This window comes from Dermacentor albipictus, chromosome 5 (assembly GCF_038994185.2).
Source record: "Dermacentor albipictus isolate Rhodes 1998 colony chromosome 5, USDA_Dalb.pri_finalv2, whole genome shotgun sequence".
NCBI lineage: Eukaryota > Metazoa > Arthropoda > Arachnida > Ixodida > Ixodidae > Dermacentor > Dermacentor albipictus.
The window spans coordinates 114798691-114819542 of NC_091825.1; the positions used below are offsets into that span (position 1 = coordinate 114798691).

The 20852-nt window shown below is 49.2% G+C and overlaps 1 protein-coding gene across 4 annotated transcripts in view; it reads left to right on the plus strand.

The window, feature by feature from the left end:
* Positions 1 to 20852, plus strand: part of Oatp30B (Organic anion transporting polypeptide 30B) — a 341602-nt gene that overhangs the window by 275573 nt on the left and 45177 nt on the right. For all 4 annotated transcript variants that reach the window (XM_065454801.2, XM_065454804.2, XM_065454802.2 and 1 more), the window contains one exon: positions 19813 to 20345. In XM_065454801.2, the coding sequence (XP_065310873.1) occupies positions 20052 to 20345 (294 nt within the window). In that variant the 5' untranslated portion in view covers positions 19813 to 20051. The remainder of the gene's footprint in view (positions 1 to 19812; positions 20346 to 20852) is intronic.

Here is a 20852-nt window from a genome sequence, read left to right on the forward strand (position 1 = left end):
CTGCCGCAAACTAGAAAAAATTATTCGTGCAATAATTCGCGTTTGTTGGCCTTCTTTAATGCGGTGTCTCTTAATTGATCAATCATGAAAGCTGTCAGAACAAAAGCATTTAAAACTGAAAACGTAGCGTGAGAAACAGCAGTGCATGCAACAAGCATAAGTAATAATTATTATCTTGATTACATCGCGTGTTGCCGATGATTTAGCATCCTCATTGCATAGAGGGTCTCAGAATATTGGTGGCGGCCGTTTTCTTTCAGCCTTCAATATAAAAAAAAAAATCCTTCATTTTAGACCAAGGCAGTGCTAATCTGCAACCTTATTTAAATGAGGAGGATAACGCTAACATGTCATCTGCTTGTACGTCAACTTTGTTAAATACACCCGAGCGCGCTAGAACATTTCGGGATCCGTACAGCACCGCGCACGGCATAATACGACGATCCGAAACACACAAGCTGCGGCGACTGACGTGCTTTTGCCCCCCGCAGGATGGCGACGCGGCGGCTTCACTTGACGGGCGCTCCCTCCACTCCCCCCACGACTCCGGCAGTTTTTCTTGAACCTCCTTGACTACAACTCGACTGGCGTGCAACTCCTCTGATTCGCGCACCCGTGGCAGCACGGTCGGGGTGCGAGTCGCCGCTGTGGACGCGTAGTCCTCTGGTTCGTCGCGAAGGGAACGCGCATAGTATGTGTACCGGTCGCAAGCGAGACAAATAAATAGATGAATAAATTAATGCACCGTTAAGTGATGCGTCTCTGTCGAAATTCGGGCGCGAACGATCCGGTGGTTCGGCCGGAACGTCCGATTATACGCCGCGTTGCCTTATACCGACGCAAGATTTCGCGCACTCTGTTCTATAGTGAGGCAGCCAGTTTTCTCGGACTCGTTTTGTACGTCGATCGGCGGCCGCCGTATCTATAGCATCCGCGGCAGTGAACAGTTTTGTGCAGGAAGGCAAAGTAAGCGAAAAAAGAGTGAGTAAGCGCAAACGGGAACTTTGCTCCATCCGACGGCTAGACGGATAGAAGACCCTGAGGGAAGAAAGAAAGACGTGTGCCGATGTCCTGCGGACTGCGTCTAAAAAAGATAGTAAGATAGAACCGCGCACATTGAAAGGGGCGAGGGGCTGTTGCGTGTCGATGCACCAAGCATCTGGGAAAACCAAAGTGCCAGAGAAGAAACGTATATGCATGTATAGCCCATTCTCGGCCGTCAGGAAGGAACGCTGCAGGGGCGGCATTCCTCTCTTCTTTTTTTTTTGCTCCCTTTCTTTCTTTCTTTCTTTCTTTCCTTCTTTCTTTCTTTCTTTCTTTCTTTCCCGGTTTGTTTGTTTGTTTGTTTGTTTGTTTGTTTGTTTGTTTGTTTGTGACCCTTTGTGCATCGCGCATGTCACCGCTGTGGCAGCGAGTATGCGTGATGCGTGGGGAGGAGGAAGTCACCGTCATGGCGTACCGAGGGCGTCGACTCCGCTTTTTTTTTTGCTGCTTTTTTGTTTGGCCCGTGCATTTCGAACCGCCCGCGGCGGCCAAAAGTTGTTTACGTGTTCGATAATGTCCGAGTTATAGCCACAGTTTCGTTTACGTAAGGCTGCTTTTCTTCTTCCCGCTTTACGACGAAGACTGCGATCTGCCCTTGCGAAGACCGTAATCGTTCCAACGGATCTCTTTGAAGTTCTGCTTCTTTAATGCGATGAAGAGAACGGGATGTAATTTGTAATCGGCAAAATAATTATTCTGGGAACAACCTTCGTTCGCCGCGCGATTTCGTTGCACAGACAGTATTTGTCTTTCTTATATCTGTATCTCTTGCTGTCGTTCTTACGGGCTAAATACATCGATGCGCCGGTGTGCATGCATATTGTCGTACGGGTATCGCCAAGTTCATCGGCTATCTTATTCTTTCCCAGTGTCTGCATCTAAACGCCGAGGATGTTGGATGATTTGTTTGTTTGTTTGTTTGTTTGTTTGTTTATTTATACTGTCAGTCCAAGGATGGACCATTACAGGAGTGGATAGAAATACAACACATATACAAAATATCGGTACATGTTGAACAAAGAACAATACAATAGCAGTATCTGTAAAAAGTGACATGCAGTGATCAAAGACAAAACACTCGTAATATGCGCATCAGAAACAAATGCTATGATGCAGTCATATCCGGAAAAATAAGATTCTCTAAACCAGCAGTAAAAGCGCTGACAGAGGAACATGTGACAAGTGAATTGGGTAATTCGTTCCATTCCTTGATTGCCCTAGGAAAGAAACTATACTTGAATATATCATTCCGTGTAACTGGCGGGTGTATGTATAAACTGTGCTTGTGTCTGGAGCGTTGATCTGGTGAAATTATACAGAAATCAGTGAAATTAAGTTTAACCTGGTTATGAACAATTAGGTAGAAAAATTTCAGCCGGTCAAACTTAGTCCTTAGTTCTAAAGCGGAGAGGTTTGCACGTCTGCATAGTTCTGTAGGAGAGTGCACGCGCCGATACTTATTAAATATGAATCTGGAGGCGAGTCGTTGAACTCTGTCCAATTTATGACGGTTGGTTACAGTGTGTGGGTCCCATACAATGTTAGCGTATTCAATAATTGGCCTTACTAATACTTTATATGCCAAGCTTTTCACTTCAGGAGTTGCGCTGTACAGTCTTCGCCTGAGACCCCATAAGACCTTATTTGCTCTGCTACACACCTGATTGATATGCGCATTCCATCTAACTTATTTCGTGGCGCGCTTAGAGTCGCCTCGGGCGATAGGAAGCAGTGCCTCTGTATAACTCTGACGACGATACCGTGAAGGACACACCGTAACAGAAACGGACTGGGTCGTTGCTGGAAGATCCGGCGGCGGAATTCGCAATTGTTTTGATTCGCAAGTGTTGTTTGCAAGTGGCCGACCCTTTTCGCTAATGATATGTTTAAAACCCCCGCTTAGCTGACCGATATGCTCTTAGGAGGATATTTTTTTTTACCTCGGGTGCTCCTGTATCTAAATACATAGGAAAGGAAAAATCGTTTTTCTCTGCAACCGCTGCACCCCATTTAGCATCCCATCTTTAAAACAAAAAACCAAAACAAAAGAAAACTAGGATCTAACGACTTTAGCATCCCGACTTGCTTTATTTTTCTTGCCGTCGATCCCATCCTTAAAACAAAAAAAAACAAAAAAAGGATGTAACGACTTTAGCATCCCGACTTGTTTTTGTTTTTTTTCTTGCGGTCGATTTTTTGACGTACAAATTGTTGAAAATTGCCAAAATTAGAAAAACGAGACTATAATGTTTACAACTCTACAACTCAGTAATGAAACATGATATATATAGCTCTTATGTGAACTGCTTTTAATAATACAATTGAAGTGGCCAAAATTTATATGTTATACACTCTTGTGAAAAATATTGCTAATTTTTTAATAGTTCTTATTCAACACTCTGGTAGCCATCGTAACAAGTTCACTTAAGTTGTAGCCTAATCTGTCAAATTTGTCCGCTTCAGCGGCTCTAACGAATGCAATTTACAGAACTGCGATATCTTATTTTCCTGCAAAGTCAAGGATTTCCGAACTTCATGCTTCTTTTTTTTATTTACTTTCTAACTTTCCAATGTTGGACAATTTTTGTAGAAAAATTCGAGCTTTGAATCAAAATTTTGCTTTCTACAGTCACTAGAACTTCACTTTCTCAAGTGCCATAAGTTTTATTAAAATCGGTCTAGGGTTTATCTCGGAAAAACATTTCTGCTTCTTACATGTATATTTGAATATGCGGCGTCGGAGTTGAGGCCTAGCGAAAGCTTCCTCTTCAGAACAATTATCACATGAGAACGTTATTTTGTGAACACGGGCCCTACCGCAGAGGCCCGCGGCTCCTCTTCAATCAACTGCGAGTCAACAGCGTTCAATCCACGTGAGCGCCATGTGAGCACCACATGGTGCTCACTGCGCATGTTCCTCTAGTTTCAGCTGTCTATGAAGGAGTGACGCAATAAAATGATGTCAGTTGAGATAGCGCAGCGCCTTGTCCTGGTCGTCTTTCTTGTGTCTGTTGTTTTGCGTTAAACAAAGTATTCAATCTTCACAGTGCTCCGCGTTCAGCTTCGGAGAGGTGTTATATGCACGTTGTGCTTACTGGCGCCAATGTTGATGTGACGCCGGCATAATAGGGGCGACTCCAAAATAGTGTTTTTTTTTTTTGTCTCGTTCCCCCGACGAACCTGTGGTGTCGTAGCACCGGTGGTAATGGCTGTAATCTTAGTTTGGCTGTAATACGTGGTCGTAATACTTGGATGTAATACCTAGAAGCATAGCAAGTCCCGCGAGATGCGGGCGACGTTATATGATATCGAAAGACAGCTGTGTTAATTGGGAATCAGATGGCTCAGGTAGGCGAGATAGGTTATATTAGGGGAATTCATGGGATGAAACGGAGCTGGGCAGGTCGTGTAACACATAGAAGAGATAACCTGTAGTCTGCTATATGCTAACGGAAAGGGTACTGGGGGAGAAGAGAAGCAAAGCCGTGGAAGGCCGCCAATCGGATAGGGTGACGTATGTGCAGGGCGAGTTCGTTTCACGGAGTAGAGGAAGAACTGGGGGCGTTGTTTGGGAGAGGAAAGTCGTATCCAGCAGTACAGCCAATTATGCTGACGATGATGGTGTTATGATGATGAGTGGCGTTCACAAATGCGAGCGTCAGAGGATCGATTATGAGCTCGGGGCCCATCTCGACTGCAAGTGCGACGCCCAATTTCTGACGCTATGTCTCGTTTTTTTTTTTTTGCGTGTCTTATTTCGCGCTACTAATTCGCTCAAGGCGATATAGTTGTCGCGCAAAAGATCCATGAGGTCGCAGAACGACACATTGGACACACAACGTGTTCTCGTGCTATTGCTCTATTACTCGGCTTTCACGTAATGAACCACCAGTGCTGCATCGCAACCCCTGTAGAATCCGACATTTTTTTTTTCCTTTTCCCAGGGCTGGAAAAAGAAAAGAGACCCGAAAAGATGCCGCTTATCTCTGTAACGCGTAATAGCACTGCACGCGCAGAAACAGAGTCTATCCTGAATCTCTTTATCTCCCCGGTTCCGCTGAGTTCTCCACCCGGCAATCTAGACAATAGGAAAGAAAAAGAAAGGCGGTGAAGGAAAAGAAAGGCGTCCCGACGCTATCGTCCCAGCTGAGAAAGCTTTCGCGTCGCCAGCTGTGTGTGTCTCGCGCCAGTCTTTTCCTCCGCTTCTTCTATCCGGCACGCAGAGGCGGCCGACTCAGACGAACTCGCCCACCCACGCTCTCGCATGGCAAAACAGCCGCCTCTTCGCGTCCCAGCCGCCGGTGCCTCTGCGACCCACCACCGTCGCCGAGACCCATTTCGCCAGGTGTCAGTTCCATCGTCGCGGCACCCGGAATGGCTTTAATCCGGACGGCACCGCGCTGCAAGGGAGAGACGCGCCATTGTGGAACAATGGGCCATCCTTAACGGATTCAACCGAGCGCGCGCGGGTGCCGATAGAGAATTCGTGACGGGTAGTTCGTGTTCCTTTTCGCCCCTACCCCCTCCCCCCCCCCCCCCCCCACCTCCGCCACTCCGTATAGTCCTTTGAGGTTGCTGCAACTTGGCGTGCGTACGGGAATCGCCGCGTGGATTGTTGTCGTTTTCTACGCGCGCCTATTGTGTCGGGAGTCTCCCCGCCGACGCGCAACGAGGTGGCGCTTTTTGGCGAGTTGTGTATACGGTACGGCATTTCGGCCGCATATAAGCTAGCGTATAGCAACCGGGTAGAGGGGACACCGACAAGTGACGCGCACCCTCGGATCATCTTTTATTTCACGTACGCGCTCGATTCGAACTGGGATGTATTCGCAAAACTTCGTCCCACAAGTTGTACATCGCCTAGAGTCTAGACCAAAAGAACGCGCGAGTACCACGGCCTCGCCGAGTGCCGTATATGCGCAACAAGCCGAATGGGGAGACAAAAGAAAGAAAAAGAAAAGGATGCTGTAGGTTCCGAGATGGTTGTGATGGTAACGAGATGTTTGGAATTCGGGGGTTTTACGTGCCAAAACCACGGTTTGACTAATGAGGCACGCCGTATAGTGGGGGACCTCGGATTAATTTTGACCACCAGGGAATGTTTGACGTGACCCCTGTGCACAGGACACAGGCGGTTTTTTTTTTTGCATTTCGCCTTTATCGAAATGCGGCCGCCGCTGTCGGGATTCGATCCCGCTACCTCGCCTGCTTAGCAGCGCAGCACCATAGCCGCTAAGCCGCCGCGGCGAGGAATAACGATATGTTCCCGGGATGGCATCGAACATGAGGGGGATATCGTACCTTTAAGTAGAAAGAGACAAACAAACATTTGTCCACCGCCTTCAAAGGTCCTTTTCTTACTTAATTGTCGTTCTGGCTCTTTTAGTTGCATCTTTCCAACGTGTGCCAACCAATAAGTTGACACATGCTCGATTCACTCGTCCGAGAAGAAGAACACCGGGCTCCGAACACAAACAACGTTCCGAAGGAACTCCGCCGAAGAGCGGCAGTATGGTGGACACCATCGTGAAGAGAAGGCGGGCGGGGAGAAGGGGGAGGGGAGCGAGACAGGCCGTGACGTTCCTCTATCGATCGCGCGTCTCTTCGAGCGCTGCCAGTCAGCTCGTGCTGCTATATGGACGAAAGGAGGAAAAGCAGGCTTCACCGCCGTGCGCCGGTGCTCTTGGCCCCCGTGAAGAGCACTGGGTCATCGCGCATTCTTTCTTCCACTATTTCTGCTTCGCTATGCACACTTGCGGCCCCGGGTTCCTTCCTCTTCACTTCGTCGCTGTCTTCCTCCGCTCTCCGCCGCATCCTCGTCGAATTTGTCAGTGAAGTATTATTTCTCTCTCTCTCTCTCCACACACACACTCACACACACACACACGCTCAATATATATATATATATATATATATATATATATATATATCCTCTTGCTGGCAGGTTTTGGTGGCTCTTCCATTCTTTCCTCCTTGCTATACGCGCCTATCTATCTATCTATCTATCTATCTATCTATCTATCTATCTATCTATCTATCTATCTATCTATCTATCTATCTATCTATCTATCTATCTATCTATCTATCTATCTATCTATCTATCTATCTTCGCTCCCCTGATGAGATATTCTATCTGAGCTCGGGAGATATGGTGCCAAACTCGTGCTCGAAGCCAAGGTCGCTCGCCCTACTGCGCAAGACGGTTCTTTAGAAGAGAGACCGCATGCCGGTGACGAGGCTGTCGGGCGCAGCTGCCGCTGCCCGTGAGGTTTTCTTTCGAAGCAGATGCTGGAGGAGTGAAAGTGCTAGGAGACAAATGAAAGCACCGTGGATGGGGAAATTATCGCCGCGGTAGAGTTCATCGACTTCTACGATGTGTGGAAGCTCTGGGTTATTATTCGTGATTGCGTGTAAGTGTCAGAGTAGCTAACGGGACCTTGAGGTCGTCTGAGCGCATCTACATATGCGCATCTACATATTCGCAGTTGGTCAGACATACGGCCCAGATTCAGTCAGCCAATCAATAACTTTATTTCGTCTGTTTGAACAAACAGACACAAGAGCGGCGGACAAAAGCTGCTCTTCGGCGGCTTGACGAGCCCACGGCTTCGAAAAATTAGCCGTGCGGCACTTCTGCGCACGTACTTATGTAGTGCATGGTGCGTGTGGTGTTGATTTTTTTTGTGCCGTCTTGGCTTTCTTACTTCATTTTCTTCTACTGCGAGTACTTTGCTACGAGGCTTATATATTGAAGCATAGCCGGCTGCTGTGTTCTCGTTTCTGAATGAACGCATCTTTCGCTCCTTGCGCTTGCGCTTGCGTCCGTTCATTTCGGCAGTTCCTTCTTCTTCTTCTTTCTTTTTTCAATGGTTGGCAGTACGAACAAGCGGTAAACTGTGAATGATGGGCCTGTCGTGTCCAGAACACGCAAACCGTCCTTCTTTCACTATCTTCAACTCTGCCTCTGGTACTTCTACAAGGTGTCCTTGCTAAAGGAAGATATATTCTGGGCACCAGACAATTGCTTTGCTATGGTTCGTGCTAAAGTCGTGCTAAAGTGGAAGTCGAAACGCGATTCTAAAGTTCCTTAGTTTTCCTTACCGATGTTTGCAATCTCCCTATCCGTCTCCTAACTCAGTGGAACTTTCGTTTTGAGGAAGCGTATTCGGATCTTCGACATCATGATGTTATCGAAGACGAGAGCGAAAGAGAGTTACTGAGTTCTACAGGTCAGCCCTGTCCACCCAAGCGTACGATGATGCGTGATTTCTTAAAGGCGGTTATCAAAACAATCTCATGTGCAGGCTCGGAATTCTTTCTTTGGAATGGTGCACTTGGGCGCGAAAATGGCCGCCTCCTGGTTTGATAGTTGCCTTCACACAATGTAGTACTAGCATGAAATGCCACGCAGCGCACCCGCTGCTTTGCGATTCTGTTTTCTTTTTTTGTCGTGTTCTCAATGGTGGCGCATCCGTCTCGGTCACATTTCGGTGTTATTTCTGGCGTCGTTCTCTTGGCAGTTCTTTTTCATTATAATATTTTTCGTCCAATCCTTTCGTATAGGGATAGCAACAGACTGAGCCGTGACTCTAACCGTGCTTTGCTATTCCGACCACTTACTACACCGTTACCCTGCCCCCTCTGGCGGCCGGTGTTCGGGTGTCAGCCGTCGGCTAGGCAGATTTCCTCTTCCTTCCTTCTTCGAACAACCGTAAAACACGCGCACGCATGCACAATAAAAAAAAACGAAAAAAGAAACGTGAGTTGTCGCGCCACTCAAACCACAACGAAAACTTTCCAGATACCTATTGTTTGTCAGGGTCGCCCACTTCATGACTACGATTGAGCCAACGAAAAAGCAAGGACGAGGAGGGAAGAAAAGCAACCACGGCCGCGGTGGTCAGAAGAGCATGCGCAGTTCCCTCATGTGTGTATTTTAGGTGCGTGGCCGTCGGACTGGAACGACGGTTCTTTTGTCATCCTCTCTGTGATTGCTGTTATTATATACCTGCCGCTGCGGCAGGTGTGTTATAAGCTCCGGCACGACGTCACCGCGTAGCACGCTGTTATCGTGTCTCCGAAGCAGCATCGGAAGCCATGTGAGCATCATTAACGTCGCGTCGCCGGTAGTCGTTAACTCGCGCTTCGCTTATTTATTTTTATTTTTCTCACATCCGGCCTCCTGGCGGTTGCTAGCGTGTATATACCCAAGTTTACGCCTTGTGTGGGTGCGTTGTTTTCTTAATTTTTTGTTTCAGTTAGCGAAGTCCGCATCGTTTTGTCGTGCACCACGTATCACTCACTTTGCGCGTGTGTATCGTAACCGAACGCTGCAGGAATGTCGTTTTCGGTTCTTCTTTCCTTTTTCTGATGTGTGCCCTGTATTATCATATCCGGTGTGGTACTCTTATATAACTGGTAGTGTGATGCTTCTGTCGCAGTTACCGTGCAGCTATCTGAATGTTAGTCTCAATGCCGGACGTGCGCTGACGGTGGTCGCGTGTTGAAGTATTGGCTACAGAAAACAGCCAACATTGGAGTGGTTAGCGCTTCCGTCACATGCCACTATCGGGCCGATGTTGCTGCCAATTTCTTCTTACAGTGTCCCAGTTTTGGCCCAACGTTGGTGGCCTAGCTAGCCGTGTTCGATGAATTATTGTTGAGAACATTGATCACACATTTCCGTCAACTTTCTGGGTTGCTTCCCCTTCCCACCTATGCAAATGCTATACATTCTACGATTTGTTGTTAATTCACGAGGTGCCATGTATCACTGACAGCAGGGCCAGCCTGTAGGCCCTGCTGTCATGTACGAACGTAGTGCGATGTTTGGCCAACGTTGGTCGGGCTTCTAGTGCTTGTGCGGGTATGGCGTCCCAATGCGCGACGCCTGAGCTATATCAAGGCGTAGTTGAGGGCTGCTGTAATGGTTGGGGTCGGGCATGAAATAGATGGTAGCTGGCTCATGCCGTCTTGGACGTTGAGGACGTTGTTGAAAGGAGACACTTGTTCTCATCGAGAACGAGGAATATGGGATTTATTTTACAGTACCTACATGAGAACGTTGCAGTTCATCAGTCTAGCATGACTGAACGAAGAATGCACACTCAGCAGCCGCGCCACGGCTGCTTATAAACACTCTGTCCTCCCTAGATCCCTCAGTGAGGGGAAGCGGCCGTTCAACCGTCGACCAATTCGGAGCGTCCAAAGTCGTCGTAACCGACGCGCCTTTGAGGGGGAGGGTTTACACACTCACTTCTGCGCAGGTTTCACTAACCACACCGATGTGAGAGGGTTCCCGCAGACACGGGTCTTGCCCTGAGCAGGCTGGCCGCCGCGTCTGTCCATTGACTGACGACTTCTAAGACCCGTGAGACGGCGCCGTAAAAAACCTTCTAGGAGTTCCACCGCTTCAAACAAACCGTGACGATGACGGCGAATCCACTAACAATACTTGGTCCGCCGACTGCGCCTGGACATGGCAGCGCCGACGGGCTGGGGACTGTCGTATCTTCGTCCTTTCAAAGCGAGTCACCGCAGTAGACATGGTGGCGCCGTTCGGTTGGGGACTGTCGCTTCCCCGAAGATCGCCAGCCTTCGCAGGTCGAACGTAACACTGCGTATTCGTTTGTGCGCGGCAATTCCTGCATTTTTTCTTCCTTGGAATGCGGCTGCGGCAGGCAGAAATCGAATGCACGACCTCGCACGCAACTACAGAGAGACATAGGCTCTTTGCCCGAGCGACGCGTGATATCTCCTGTAGCTTCGAGTACTTTAGTTAAGAAGTAACATGAACTGAACTAGCCTCATGAAACTGTTCTAATAGACGCATTGACAATAGACAGTATGCAGTTGTTTTCATAGACAGACCTTTACCTATCTTACGCCAAGACAAACGCCTGGGCCGGCGTTTCACAATGAAGCCACTTCGTGCAGACAAGGAGGTCATTGTCAAGCTTTGTGTGCGCGTGTTCTTTCTCTTTCATTTCGATCGCCCCAGACCTTGGGCGCGCGGGGTTATTCAACCTCCGGCTCTACCGCGATGCCTTCAAGCGGGTGCCGGGCGGCGGCCCCCTGTTGACGCGGCGCGTGGGGGGATCTGGTCTCGCTTAAGCGATCGTCAATCAACCTCAGCCGCGCCGAGCGGCCCCTTTCGTTTGCGTCACGCGGTCGCGCCCTCTAGGGAACTCCCCCGCAAGCCGTATCTCCGGATGCACTTAGCTTGGGTGCACATATCTACGGTGCAACGGAGCAGTCGTCTACCCTACACAATGGCAACGAGTCCCTACTGTGTAGTAGGCTTGCGTATATGTGGCGACACGCTTTCGCTGTGTAGGATTCGATCGATATTGGCCGGCACTGTTTGCGGTTCCACCATTATCGGCGGGTCCGACAGGGGGCAGCTGAAAAGGCGATTGGAAATGAGACGTATTGATCGGATAAGTGTCGCGTAACTTTGTTTTTTACCCTGTCTTCTTGATGTTGCTGCGGCGCGTGCGCCTTTCTTATCGCTCTTGGAAAAGTTCGGAAAGTACAGAGCAAAGTGGAGCGATTAAGAGGTGCCCTGGTGGGCAGTAACAAAAAACGGTTGCACCATTTGGGGGTTCGTTACACTCGCGCAACGTCGCCCGCTGCGTGTGAATCTCATCGCCCAAGGAGAATCGGCGTGAATCTCGGGACCCCTCGGCGTGAAGCGGCAACCGCATGGAGCGTACTTGCGGCGCATTGACCGCGTATCTACGGCGTACTTGAGGCGTTGGTGTCGCCCGGCGCCTGCGCAATGTTTTCTGAGGACACGTGGTTACAGTTACGCGGTCATCGTGGCTGGATTGTGTGCCACGGTGTCTCTCGGTCACCACACGAAACAATAATTAGCCGAAATCTTGCGCAGCGGGACGTCGACACGCCGACGCCGGGAAACGCTGTACGCTGAAAATGTGTTGCGAATATGGTCCATGTAGTTGCCGCTTCTGACGTGATATCGTATTCTTTGTAAGTGAAAGGAAATATCAAAGTGATTGAATTAGTACTCGTATCTTTAAGTCAGCAGGCCAATGAATTAATGAATGAATGAATGAATGAATGGATGGATGGATGGATGGATGAATGGATGAATGGATGGATGAATGAATGAGTGAATGAATGAATGAATGAATGAATGAATGAATGAATGAATGAATGAATGAATGAATGAATGAATGAATGACACGGGGAAGGTTTCAAAGGCAACTGAAAAGCAATGCGATGACGCACGGGACAGAAATATGCATTTACGCAACTTCGAAGTCGGGCAGCTGGGGAAGGCTCGTGCTTCGAGACCAGAGTGGTTCTTGTTTTTATGCGCGTGTTTTTATTAGGAGGCAGGAGGCAGAGTCTAAGAATAGCAGAAATACGCCGAACGCGTCTAATGTGCACACGCGTGCCGGCAGCACCCATTCCAATCTTCGTGGAGAATTGCGCAATGCCCTCCTTTCTTGCTCAACGGTCGCGCGGCGCTCATGAAGAGGCCATCAAAGGAGACGCCGCGGCGGGCGCGTTCAGCCTGTGCCTATACTTATCGGCAAGACTCGGTGGCCTTTACAACATTTCGCTTATTATTCGCGTGCGTGCTTCGATCGATGTTTTAAAGTCTGCTGCTGGCTTGCTTGAAGCCTCCCGCATGAAAGACGCGAGCGCGAGCTTCTCTCCTATTTGCCCGTCATCTTCGGCGCAGCTTTTTTTTTTTTTTCGTTGCCTCCAGTGAGGGCGCGTTCCGCTAGATGAAATTGCGTTTTGAAGTGGTTGAAAGAGTGCGAGGACGTTGGCGCGTGAATGCAAGCGCGTGCGGGCACGATTGATGATGCGCGCGATGGGGGTCGTCAAGCGAGAGAAAGAACGCTCCGTTCTCGCCGCGCATATATACCGCTTGTCTTTGTTGCCATGGCTTCGAATTAGGCTCGAACCTCCAACTAGCGGGAAGTTCCGTTAAAAAAAAGGTTTTGAAAGACCCTATATAGTGGCGACCTTTACAAAGTCGACCAGCCGCCGCTCCACTGTTGCTCTGGTAACCTTGAGAAGGCGTTAATGGCGAAACGGGAAGACCCGTGTGCTTTCGTTGGGCGTTGTTCCAGTGATTATACGCGGGAGGTCCGGGAACAAGCGTTTCTGGTTGCATCTGGCCTGTTGCGCGATGCTGTACCGGATTGCTGTACTGTGTGCTGTACGATGCTGTACTGTGTGCGCATTTGTCCTTTATTTTTAATTTCGAAATGACAAGCTTGAATGGACAGCGTTTTGCGTATTGATCTGAGGCAAACGCCGGTGATGTCATGGCTTATGGACGCGAAAGCCATATGTGCTGGGTATCCATGCCAGTCGTTCTGATTCGCGCCCTCCTTTCTTCTGGCCTGAGAAGTTGTGTTGTCCGATAGCACTCGATCCTCGCAGAAACGCTTCTTCTGCGTCTGTTTTTTTCAATCTGCTGTTTTGAGCATTTCACAGGAGGACAACCAAATTGTACCGGTAGCAGAGGGCCTGCGTATTCGAACGTCAACGCAGTCGAATATGACGTCTCTACGCCAGAGCGAAAGTCCATGTAAAGACCGTTCGGGAAAGCTGGCTTCTCTGCATTAAGAGGCCTTGCGAGGAGAAGCGAGCTTGTTTCTTGCTCTCGCATTTCTTGCTCTCGCATTTTTTTTTTCTTTGCAAAGAAAGCGGGAACACGTTCTTCCGGCCGTCGATGTTCCCGTCTAGTAACGTGCCTAGAAACTGTCGTCATCATATCGTCGTGGCACAAGAACTAACTTTACCGAAAGCTACACTTTGTTCATTCCGACCGGATCGAATCACGGTACGGTATACACCTGATCCACAGCGGGCCGTCTTCGGCTTAGAACACCGTAGGTCTAGCTGTTGGCGTTTTTGGGCGGCGATTTCACGTTTTACATTGAGCGATGCTCTACAGTATACCTGTTGTATAAGGAAGGAGACGAGCATCCGTTCTAAAGGCATCGCGAATGGTTCGCGCGTAGTAGTCGCTCGCGCTCGGTGTCTGCTGAACGTAAATGCAGAGCTCATGTCCCCGGTGGACTTTCGTCAATGAACGTTGTTGTACTGTTCACATCCGGGTATACTCCCAGCACACATGAAAGGGCGCAGGCGTTGCCATGCGGTACACCGTACAGGTATCGTTGCGCAGTACAGTCGAGCGTCTTTACAAGGAACACCTGTGCAACGAAATGACTTGCATAACGGAATAAAGTAATGCTGTCCCGGTTCTATGGTTGAGCTGTGCGGTTCGCCACCTTTACAACGAAGTGACCTGTATAGCGAATGATTTCGAAGGCCCCAAGCACACCTTTTTGAAAGGTGTGCTTTTCGTCTGCTTTTCGTCTGCATTTCGTCTGCTTGGGCAGACTTAATGTTTGCGGAAAAGGAAATGAGGCACGTGCCGCATTTTTTTTTTTTTTTTTTTTGTCAACGTTGTGTGTGCTTAAAGGTAACGTTCAGCCTATTCTGAAGTTCCTCTTCCCATTAGAGCGAAAGTGTGCGGCGTTCTTTGGGCTCTCTGGTCAGCTTCCACCGTCGATCACGAAAGTGCGTCAACGCGCGCGTAACGCGCCCTACTTCGGGCCAGTGAATGAAGCGCCTCCTCCCCACACTCCAACGACTCGCGACGGCTTCCCATAGCCGTTGGCCAGCCGCACCCTATGCGCGACGGCATAACACCGCAACCCCAGAAAAAGCCTTCACGCGCGAAACACAATGGACTCCCGGCGTCCTTCGCCCATTCGTCGCCGATTCCGCAAATAGACGACGGTATATATATCTCATGTGACATTCCCTTTTTTGTTTTCTTATTGCCCGTTATTCTCTGCCAGAGTTTATTTACGGACGTCCGACGACAGGAAGCGGCTTTTGTGTACACGGAAACCCCGCTCATGGGCGGGGGTGTGTGTGCGGGGGGGGGGGGGGGGAGGAGGGGTTGTCCTCGTAGGCTTTTTTACGTTCGTACTATATGCCGCCCCATCCCATTCGGCGCACGCATGCATGCGAGCGATCCCGGAAGCCAAAACGACGCCGTAAATTCCGGTGCGCGGATCTGCGGCGTTCGTGCAAAAGCACGCGCTGCCGCCCCTATGCTATGCTTTATGTGTGTGCATGACGTATGAGCGCGAAAGGCGAGACGGTTGTTGTGGAGAACAATGGCTTCAATTACGGCCCCGGTGCCATTCAGGACGAGACGCCCATTCTGTTTCTTCTTGTTCTGATCGCTCAGGGTTTGGTTTCCTCCAAACCTTTCATTTCATTTCATTTATTCAACCTTAAGGGCCCGAAGGCATTACATAAGGGGGAGGGGGGGGGGGAGTACATCAGTGTTGCACAGCTTCATAAAAAAGTAACAATAAGAAAGCGTACATTGATTGTAATAGGTACAGAAAAGAGAAAATTGCAAAAAAGAAAGAAAGATGACGGACCATATAAACAATACCAACCAGGCGATAAATCAATAAATGAGACGAGTGTGGTATTTTGGCGGTAACGTTGCCATTGTCAAAATCGTTTAGTTTTTTCCCGAAACGTTTTGCGGTTCGTGCACGAAACAATCCGAGAGTGCGTTCCAAAGTGTTACGGCATAAGGGAAGGATGATCTGCTCATGGCCGTCGTCCGGCACTTTATCGCCGCCAAGGGGTTTCTTGGGTTACATGGTGCTTATCCGCGTATGTCACACGCGTTTATAAAATGCGGAGCGTAGATGCACGCTCGGGCGTCGGCGCTGTCGCGCAATCAAAAGTTGAGAACACACGGAACAGTGGAAGGCGATTTCATTGAAGGCTTGCGCACTCCGCGTGTTTGCCGCAGAGTAAAGACGCAGACACGGGAGGACCACCGGCTCCTTTCATCTGGAAGGGACACATCGTGTAGCTGTCCGTTCGCTAGTTCACGGCGCGTCCGCCAGACGTCGCCCCGCGAAAGAGAGAATGTTAAATCTGTAGAAACAATACAACACTACATACTAAAATGTGATGGTATCCATCCCGATGTCGATGCGGGCACAGTCACGCTTTCTGAGGCCCTGGGGTTCAGAGATAACAATAGTCATGTAAATATATATGCGGTGGAAATTAGCAAAAAGCGATTGGAGGATTGGTGGCTCAAAAGCAGAGAGGTGACATAAGGTTAAAAGTGTAGGAAGACATATGTAAAGAAAATGGCGAATTTTAGTAACTTACAACACAGTTAACCAAAAATAAAAAGATGAGCATGGTGGCAACTGCCATCACCCCGTTTCAAAGGGGACGCTCCTATACCTTCCATCCGTCCATCCAGTGTTGGTGGCGCAACCCACCGCTTCGTTCCAGAGGGGACGCTCCTAACATACATCCATCCCTCCATCCATCCATGTGTCTTCTGCAGCGAAAATTCTGCGACGAACCAGGAAATCGTAGTGAAATGCCAGGTATTCACTCAGGCTGAACCGCATGGAACGTCCTCCTGCCGGAATCACTGGGGTTGATGGTACCGTTAGTTGTTCAGCGGGTGAGTGAAACAAGATACGTGCAGAGTATTGGCCGAAAAAAAAAAAAAGACACATACAGCGGGGAATGCACCGGGATGGTAGGGTCACAGACGTAGGCAACTAAGAGGTAATGCAGATATAGGCAGGATGCTATATAACACAACGGCAACACGTGAGTAGCTCACAAGGGCTAGGTGACTATTTGTTGCCGTCCCATTTCAAAGGGATGCTGTTAGCGATCATCAATCATCGTCCTTCTATAGAGAAGCCTTCGTCGTGTTGTCGCCATGACACATGCGCACCTTAGTGAGCCAAACGGAAACTTGTGCGCAGGAAAGCTATTATAATAAATTATCTATGGCTCTCTTCGGCTTAAGTATCTTTTTGCTAGCGTTTCAAGGTCTAGCATATGACCTTTATTTAGCCAACGACAAAAAAGCAGTAGTTGAAAATTTCATGTCAATATATATTGCGTATGTGCTGCTGCGCAACGTGATAAATGACAGGCCACGACTTGGTACGTATCCAAGTCAAGACCGGATAAGCAACTATAGCGATAAAAACTATCCGTCGCCGTTTTTCCCCCACTGGAATACCGACAGCACGCGCGTAAACCGTCCGCTTGGCATTACCCTGTTAACGTTAGCGACGACCACTCGATTGAAAATAAATTGGAAAAAAGAGGGGGGGGGGGGCGAAAGCGTTAGAAGTACAAGACGTTAAGTTCTCCGAACGCGTTTATAACACTGGCCTACTTAGAGACATGTGCGCTTCTGGATGGTCTTCTACTCATTCCGTCAGATGACGCCTTATGAAGCTTTTCCTTCGGCCTTTGTGCCCGTTCGCGTTCGTTTGAGCAAGGTTCCAGAAACTGCTTGGGACAATCACAGTGGTAGTATAACCTTGATTTGTCCTATTTCTCTCTCTCTCTCTCTCGCTCTCTTGCTGAACGTCGAACCTTCGTGAAGCACTGTTTCGCAATCACCCGTGTTATTAAAGTGCTTTTCTTTCTTTCTTTTCCCCCCTTCTTTTTTTCTCTTCACCGCGCGTTTGGTTCAATGTCTCACAAATGCGCACGACGCCCCGTAAGCCAGCTTTTCTTTCCTTATCGGATCCCGTTCTGGACGTAATTTTGTATTGAGCGCCCTCCCAGTCCGAAACGACCCGATTGCGCGCGTCATTTGTTGTAATGCTCCTGTTGCTGGAACCGAGACGAAAGCTTGTCCTCCTTCGTGCCGCTTTGCCTGCGCAGTCGACGCCGCTTGGGTCGACGTTTCAGCCTTATTCTCGATCCTCCTCTCCGTCCCTTGTTCTCTTTATTGGGGCTGTTTCACCTGGTCTAGAGTCTTTAAAGGAACACCATAAAAAAGGAATATTAAGTTGGGTTCTCAAATTACGCTTCTTCAATAGCGAAGCGGCTTTTCCTACGGTGATAGGGTAGATTGGCAAGTCGGCAACTTCGAAGAAAATAAGGTAACGTGTGGCGACGCCGCACCTAAGCATGTACAGCAGCTCGCCGTGACGTAATAGAGCTTTGGGAGAGAGCCTTGGCCAGCTCCGCCCTCGAGGATCAGGAACGGCTGATTGCGAGGGTACCCGCCGTGGTTGCTCAGTGGCTATGGTGTTAGGCTGCTGAGCACGAGGTCGCGGGATCGAATCCCGGCCACGGCGGCCGCATTTCGATGGGGGCGAAATGCGAAAACACCCGTGTACTTAGATTTAGGTGCACGTTAAAGAACCCCAGGTGGTCAAAATTTCCGGAGTCCCCCACTACGGCGTGCCTCATAATCAGAAAGTGGTTTTGGCACGTAAAACCCCATATATTATTATTGTTATTGCGAGGGCCCAGGACGTGGCCCGAGCTCAAGGCATTCTGGAATGAGGACGCCTCTCCAAAGCTGCATTTACCAAATAAAAATTTTTATTCTCTCTCTCGACAGCGTCTCCACGAGTTTAGTTATAGTCGCTTGCAAAGAAGGATTGCGCAGTGCTCTAAAGGGAGTCAACGGTTCGACCGCAGGTTTCGAGAACTTTTCTTTCGCCACAACCCCGGCCCAGGTACGAAAACATATGTTGAAATCCGTGATGTCACATCACACTGACGTACCGGGGCGAATATTTCGGTGCGAAATTCAAAATAGGTTAGTTTTGGGTTCTTTTCCTTTTATATATATATATATATATATATATATATATATATATATATATATATATATATATATATATATATATATATATATATATATATATATATATATATATAGAGAGAGAGAGAGAGAGAGAGAGAGAGAAATCAGCCCTTTCCCGCGATATGAAAGAAAATCGAGTTTTGAAATAACAATTCACTCTTGCTCTTTTGTGTCCGTTTAAGATCGCTCGCTCCGCTGTCACCTCTTCTGCGGCAGCCAGCGGATCAACGTCCTCAACAGCTGCGCGCGCGGTCACTGCGTGATCCAGTTTTTGAACCCTCCCCAGTTTCTCCTCCTCCTGCTCCTCCTGATTGCGTTTACAATGGGGACGAATTACATGTACCCAAAATAGTCTATCCGTTCACGTGTTTCGCCGAAGGCTTGTTTACAAATGCCCGGATACGCGCGCTATATCTGAACAGTGTATATCCAGTTGTTTGATTCAGGCACTCTAATAAAAAGACGTGCACTTGTTGAGTTGACTTGCCTCTTTCTCTCGCGATTTTCTCGATTTGATTCCTCAGTTTTAGAATCTTCCCTGATTTATTTAGCGTTTCTTTCGAAACATGCCCAAATCGGAAATCTGGGCCGGTATAATCTAAGGGCTTCTATCAGTCGATTATGTTTTTGCGGAGTGTCGCCGCGAAAAGCAAAAGATTGGAACGATGATCGTTCGACTGACTTACAAGAGCCGAAACGTTACTAGTGCTGCCGCTACTGATGATGATCGTTGGATTTTATTGTTTCAAGGGCTAGGTGTGGCCAAAGAGCGCCAGGTATTATCACTACTACTTGTAAACATTGGTTAATGCTGTACCTTTTGTAGTATGTGTACCTTTGTTTATTCTCTTACACCGAATGAATACCCCCCAACATAGGTAGGGATGTTCCTCGTTCGTTTGTTTTCACCGGTGTTTCTCTAATTCGAGGTTTTCGTGAATCGCCTCGCCACGTGCTACATGTAGCTATATCACAATGTGATGTAGGCACTACGCACAGGTTATTGATCGCCCGTGTGCTAGCACACTCCTCGATTCACAATGCTTTCTCCGTTTCTTTCTTTTTCTCTCTACCACCAGTTGCCGTGAAGCTCGCAGCACCCGAAGACTACAGCAGAGACGGCAGCGGCGGCGGTGCCAGCCGCAGCCATGCCGGGTCGCGTCGGCGGCTGCCCTGAGACGAGAAGGCCGGGAGTCGTGCCGGCGGCTCTGCACTAGGCCCTGAGCGGCCGCCCCCCCCTCTCCCCTCCCCTTCCCTCCGCTCCTCAACCCCGTTTCCCGTACCTTCCCGCCGCTTCCCCCACCCGACGACGCTCACGATGACGTCCAGCTGCCTCGACCTGAGCGCCAAGATGGCGCCGTGCTTCATGAGCCGCGACGACTCGCACTTCACGCCGCACGGCTCACTCCAGCAGCAGCACCAGCAGCAGCCCCACTGGGCGCGGGGCCACCGGCGCACCAAGAGCGCCGGCAACTACGGGCCCCGCGACCTGAGCATCTACACCACCATGGGCCTGTACGCGCACCACGGCACCACGCTGCCGCCGCTCGCCCAGTCCGAGTCCACGCTGGCGCTGGCGCCGCTCTACGAGTGGCAGCAGCGGCACCACCAGGTGGGGCCAGCTTTCTTCGATCGGTGATGTCGATGTCGACGAATCGGTCGATGATGTCAGCCGTTCAGTCAGTCTATGATCCATTCTTGTCTTCTTGTCTATATTCTTGTCTTCGTTGCTGTCTTATAGTCTTGCCTAGCCCGGTCACTCCAGTCCAATCTAGTCATGTCGATCAGCCTCTCAGTTTAGTCTTTGCGCCTAGCCCAGCCACTCCAGTTATTTTAGCCAGTCAGCCTATCAGTCTACATATATAGCTCACTAAGTAAGTTAGTCAGTTTGTATAGTGTAGTATATAGTGCAGTCTAGCAAAATCATTTACAATCCAAACAGAAATTGTTCAGAAGTAATCGGAGTGTGATGCTGTCTTGCTGATGTCAAAGGACAGCTTCGCGGTGTAGACCTGCTGATGTGCTGCTGGGGACACTTATTGGTTAGGCATAATGGTTCATGGGCTACGAGGCGCGTGTGGGTGCTGTGACGTTGCGTTCCCTTCGGCATCGGCCCGCG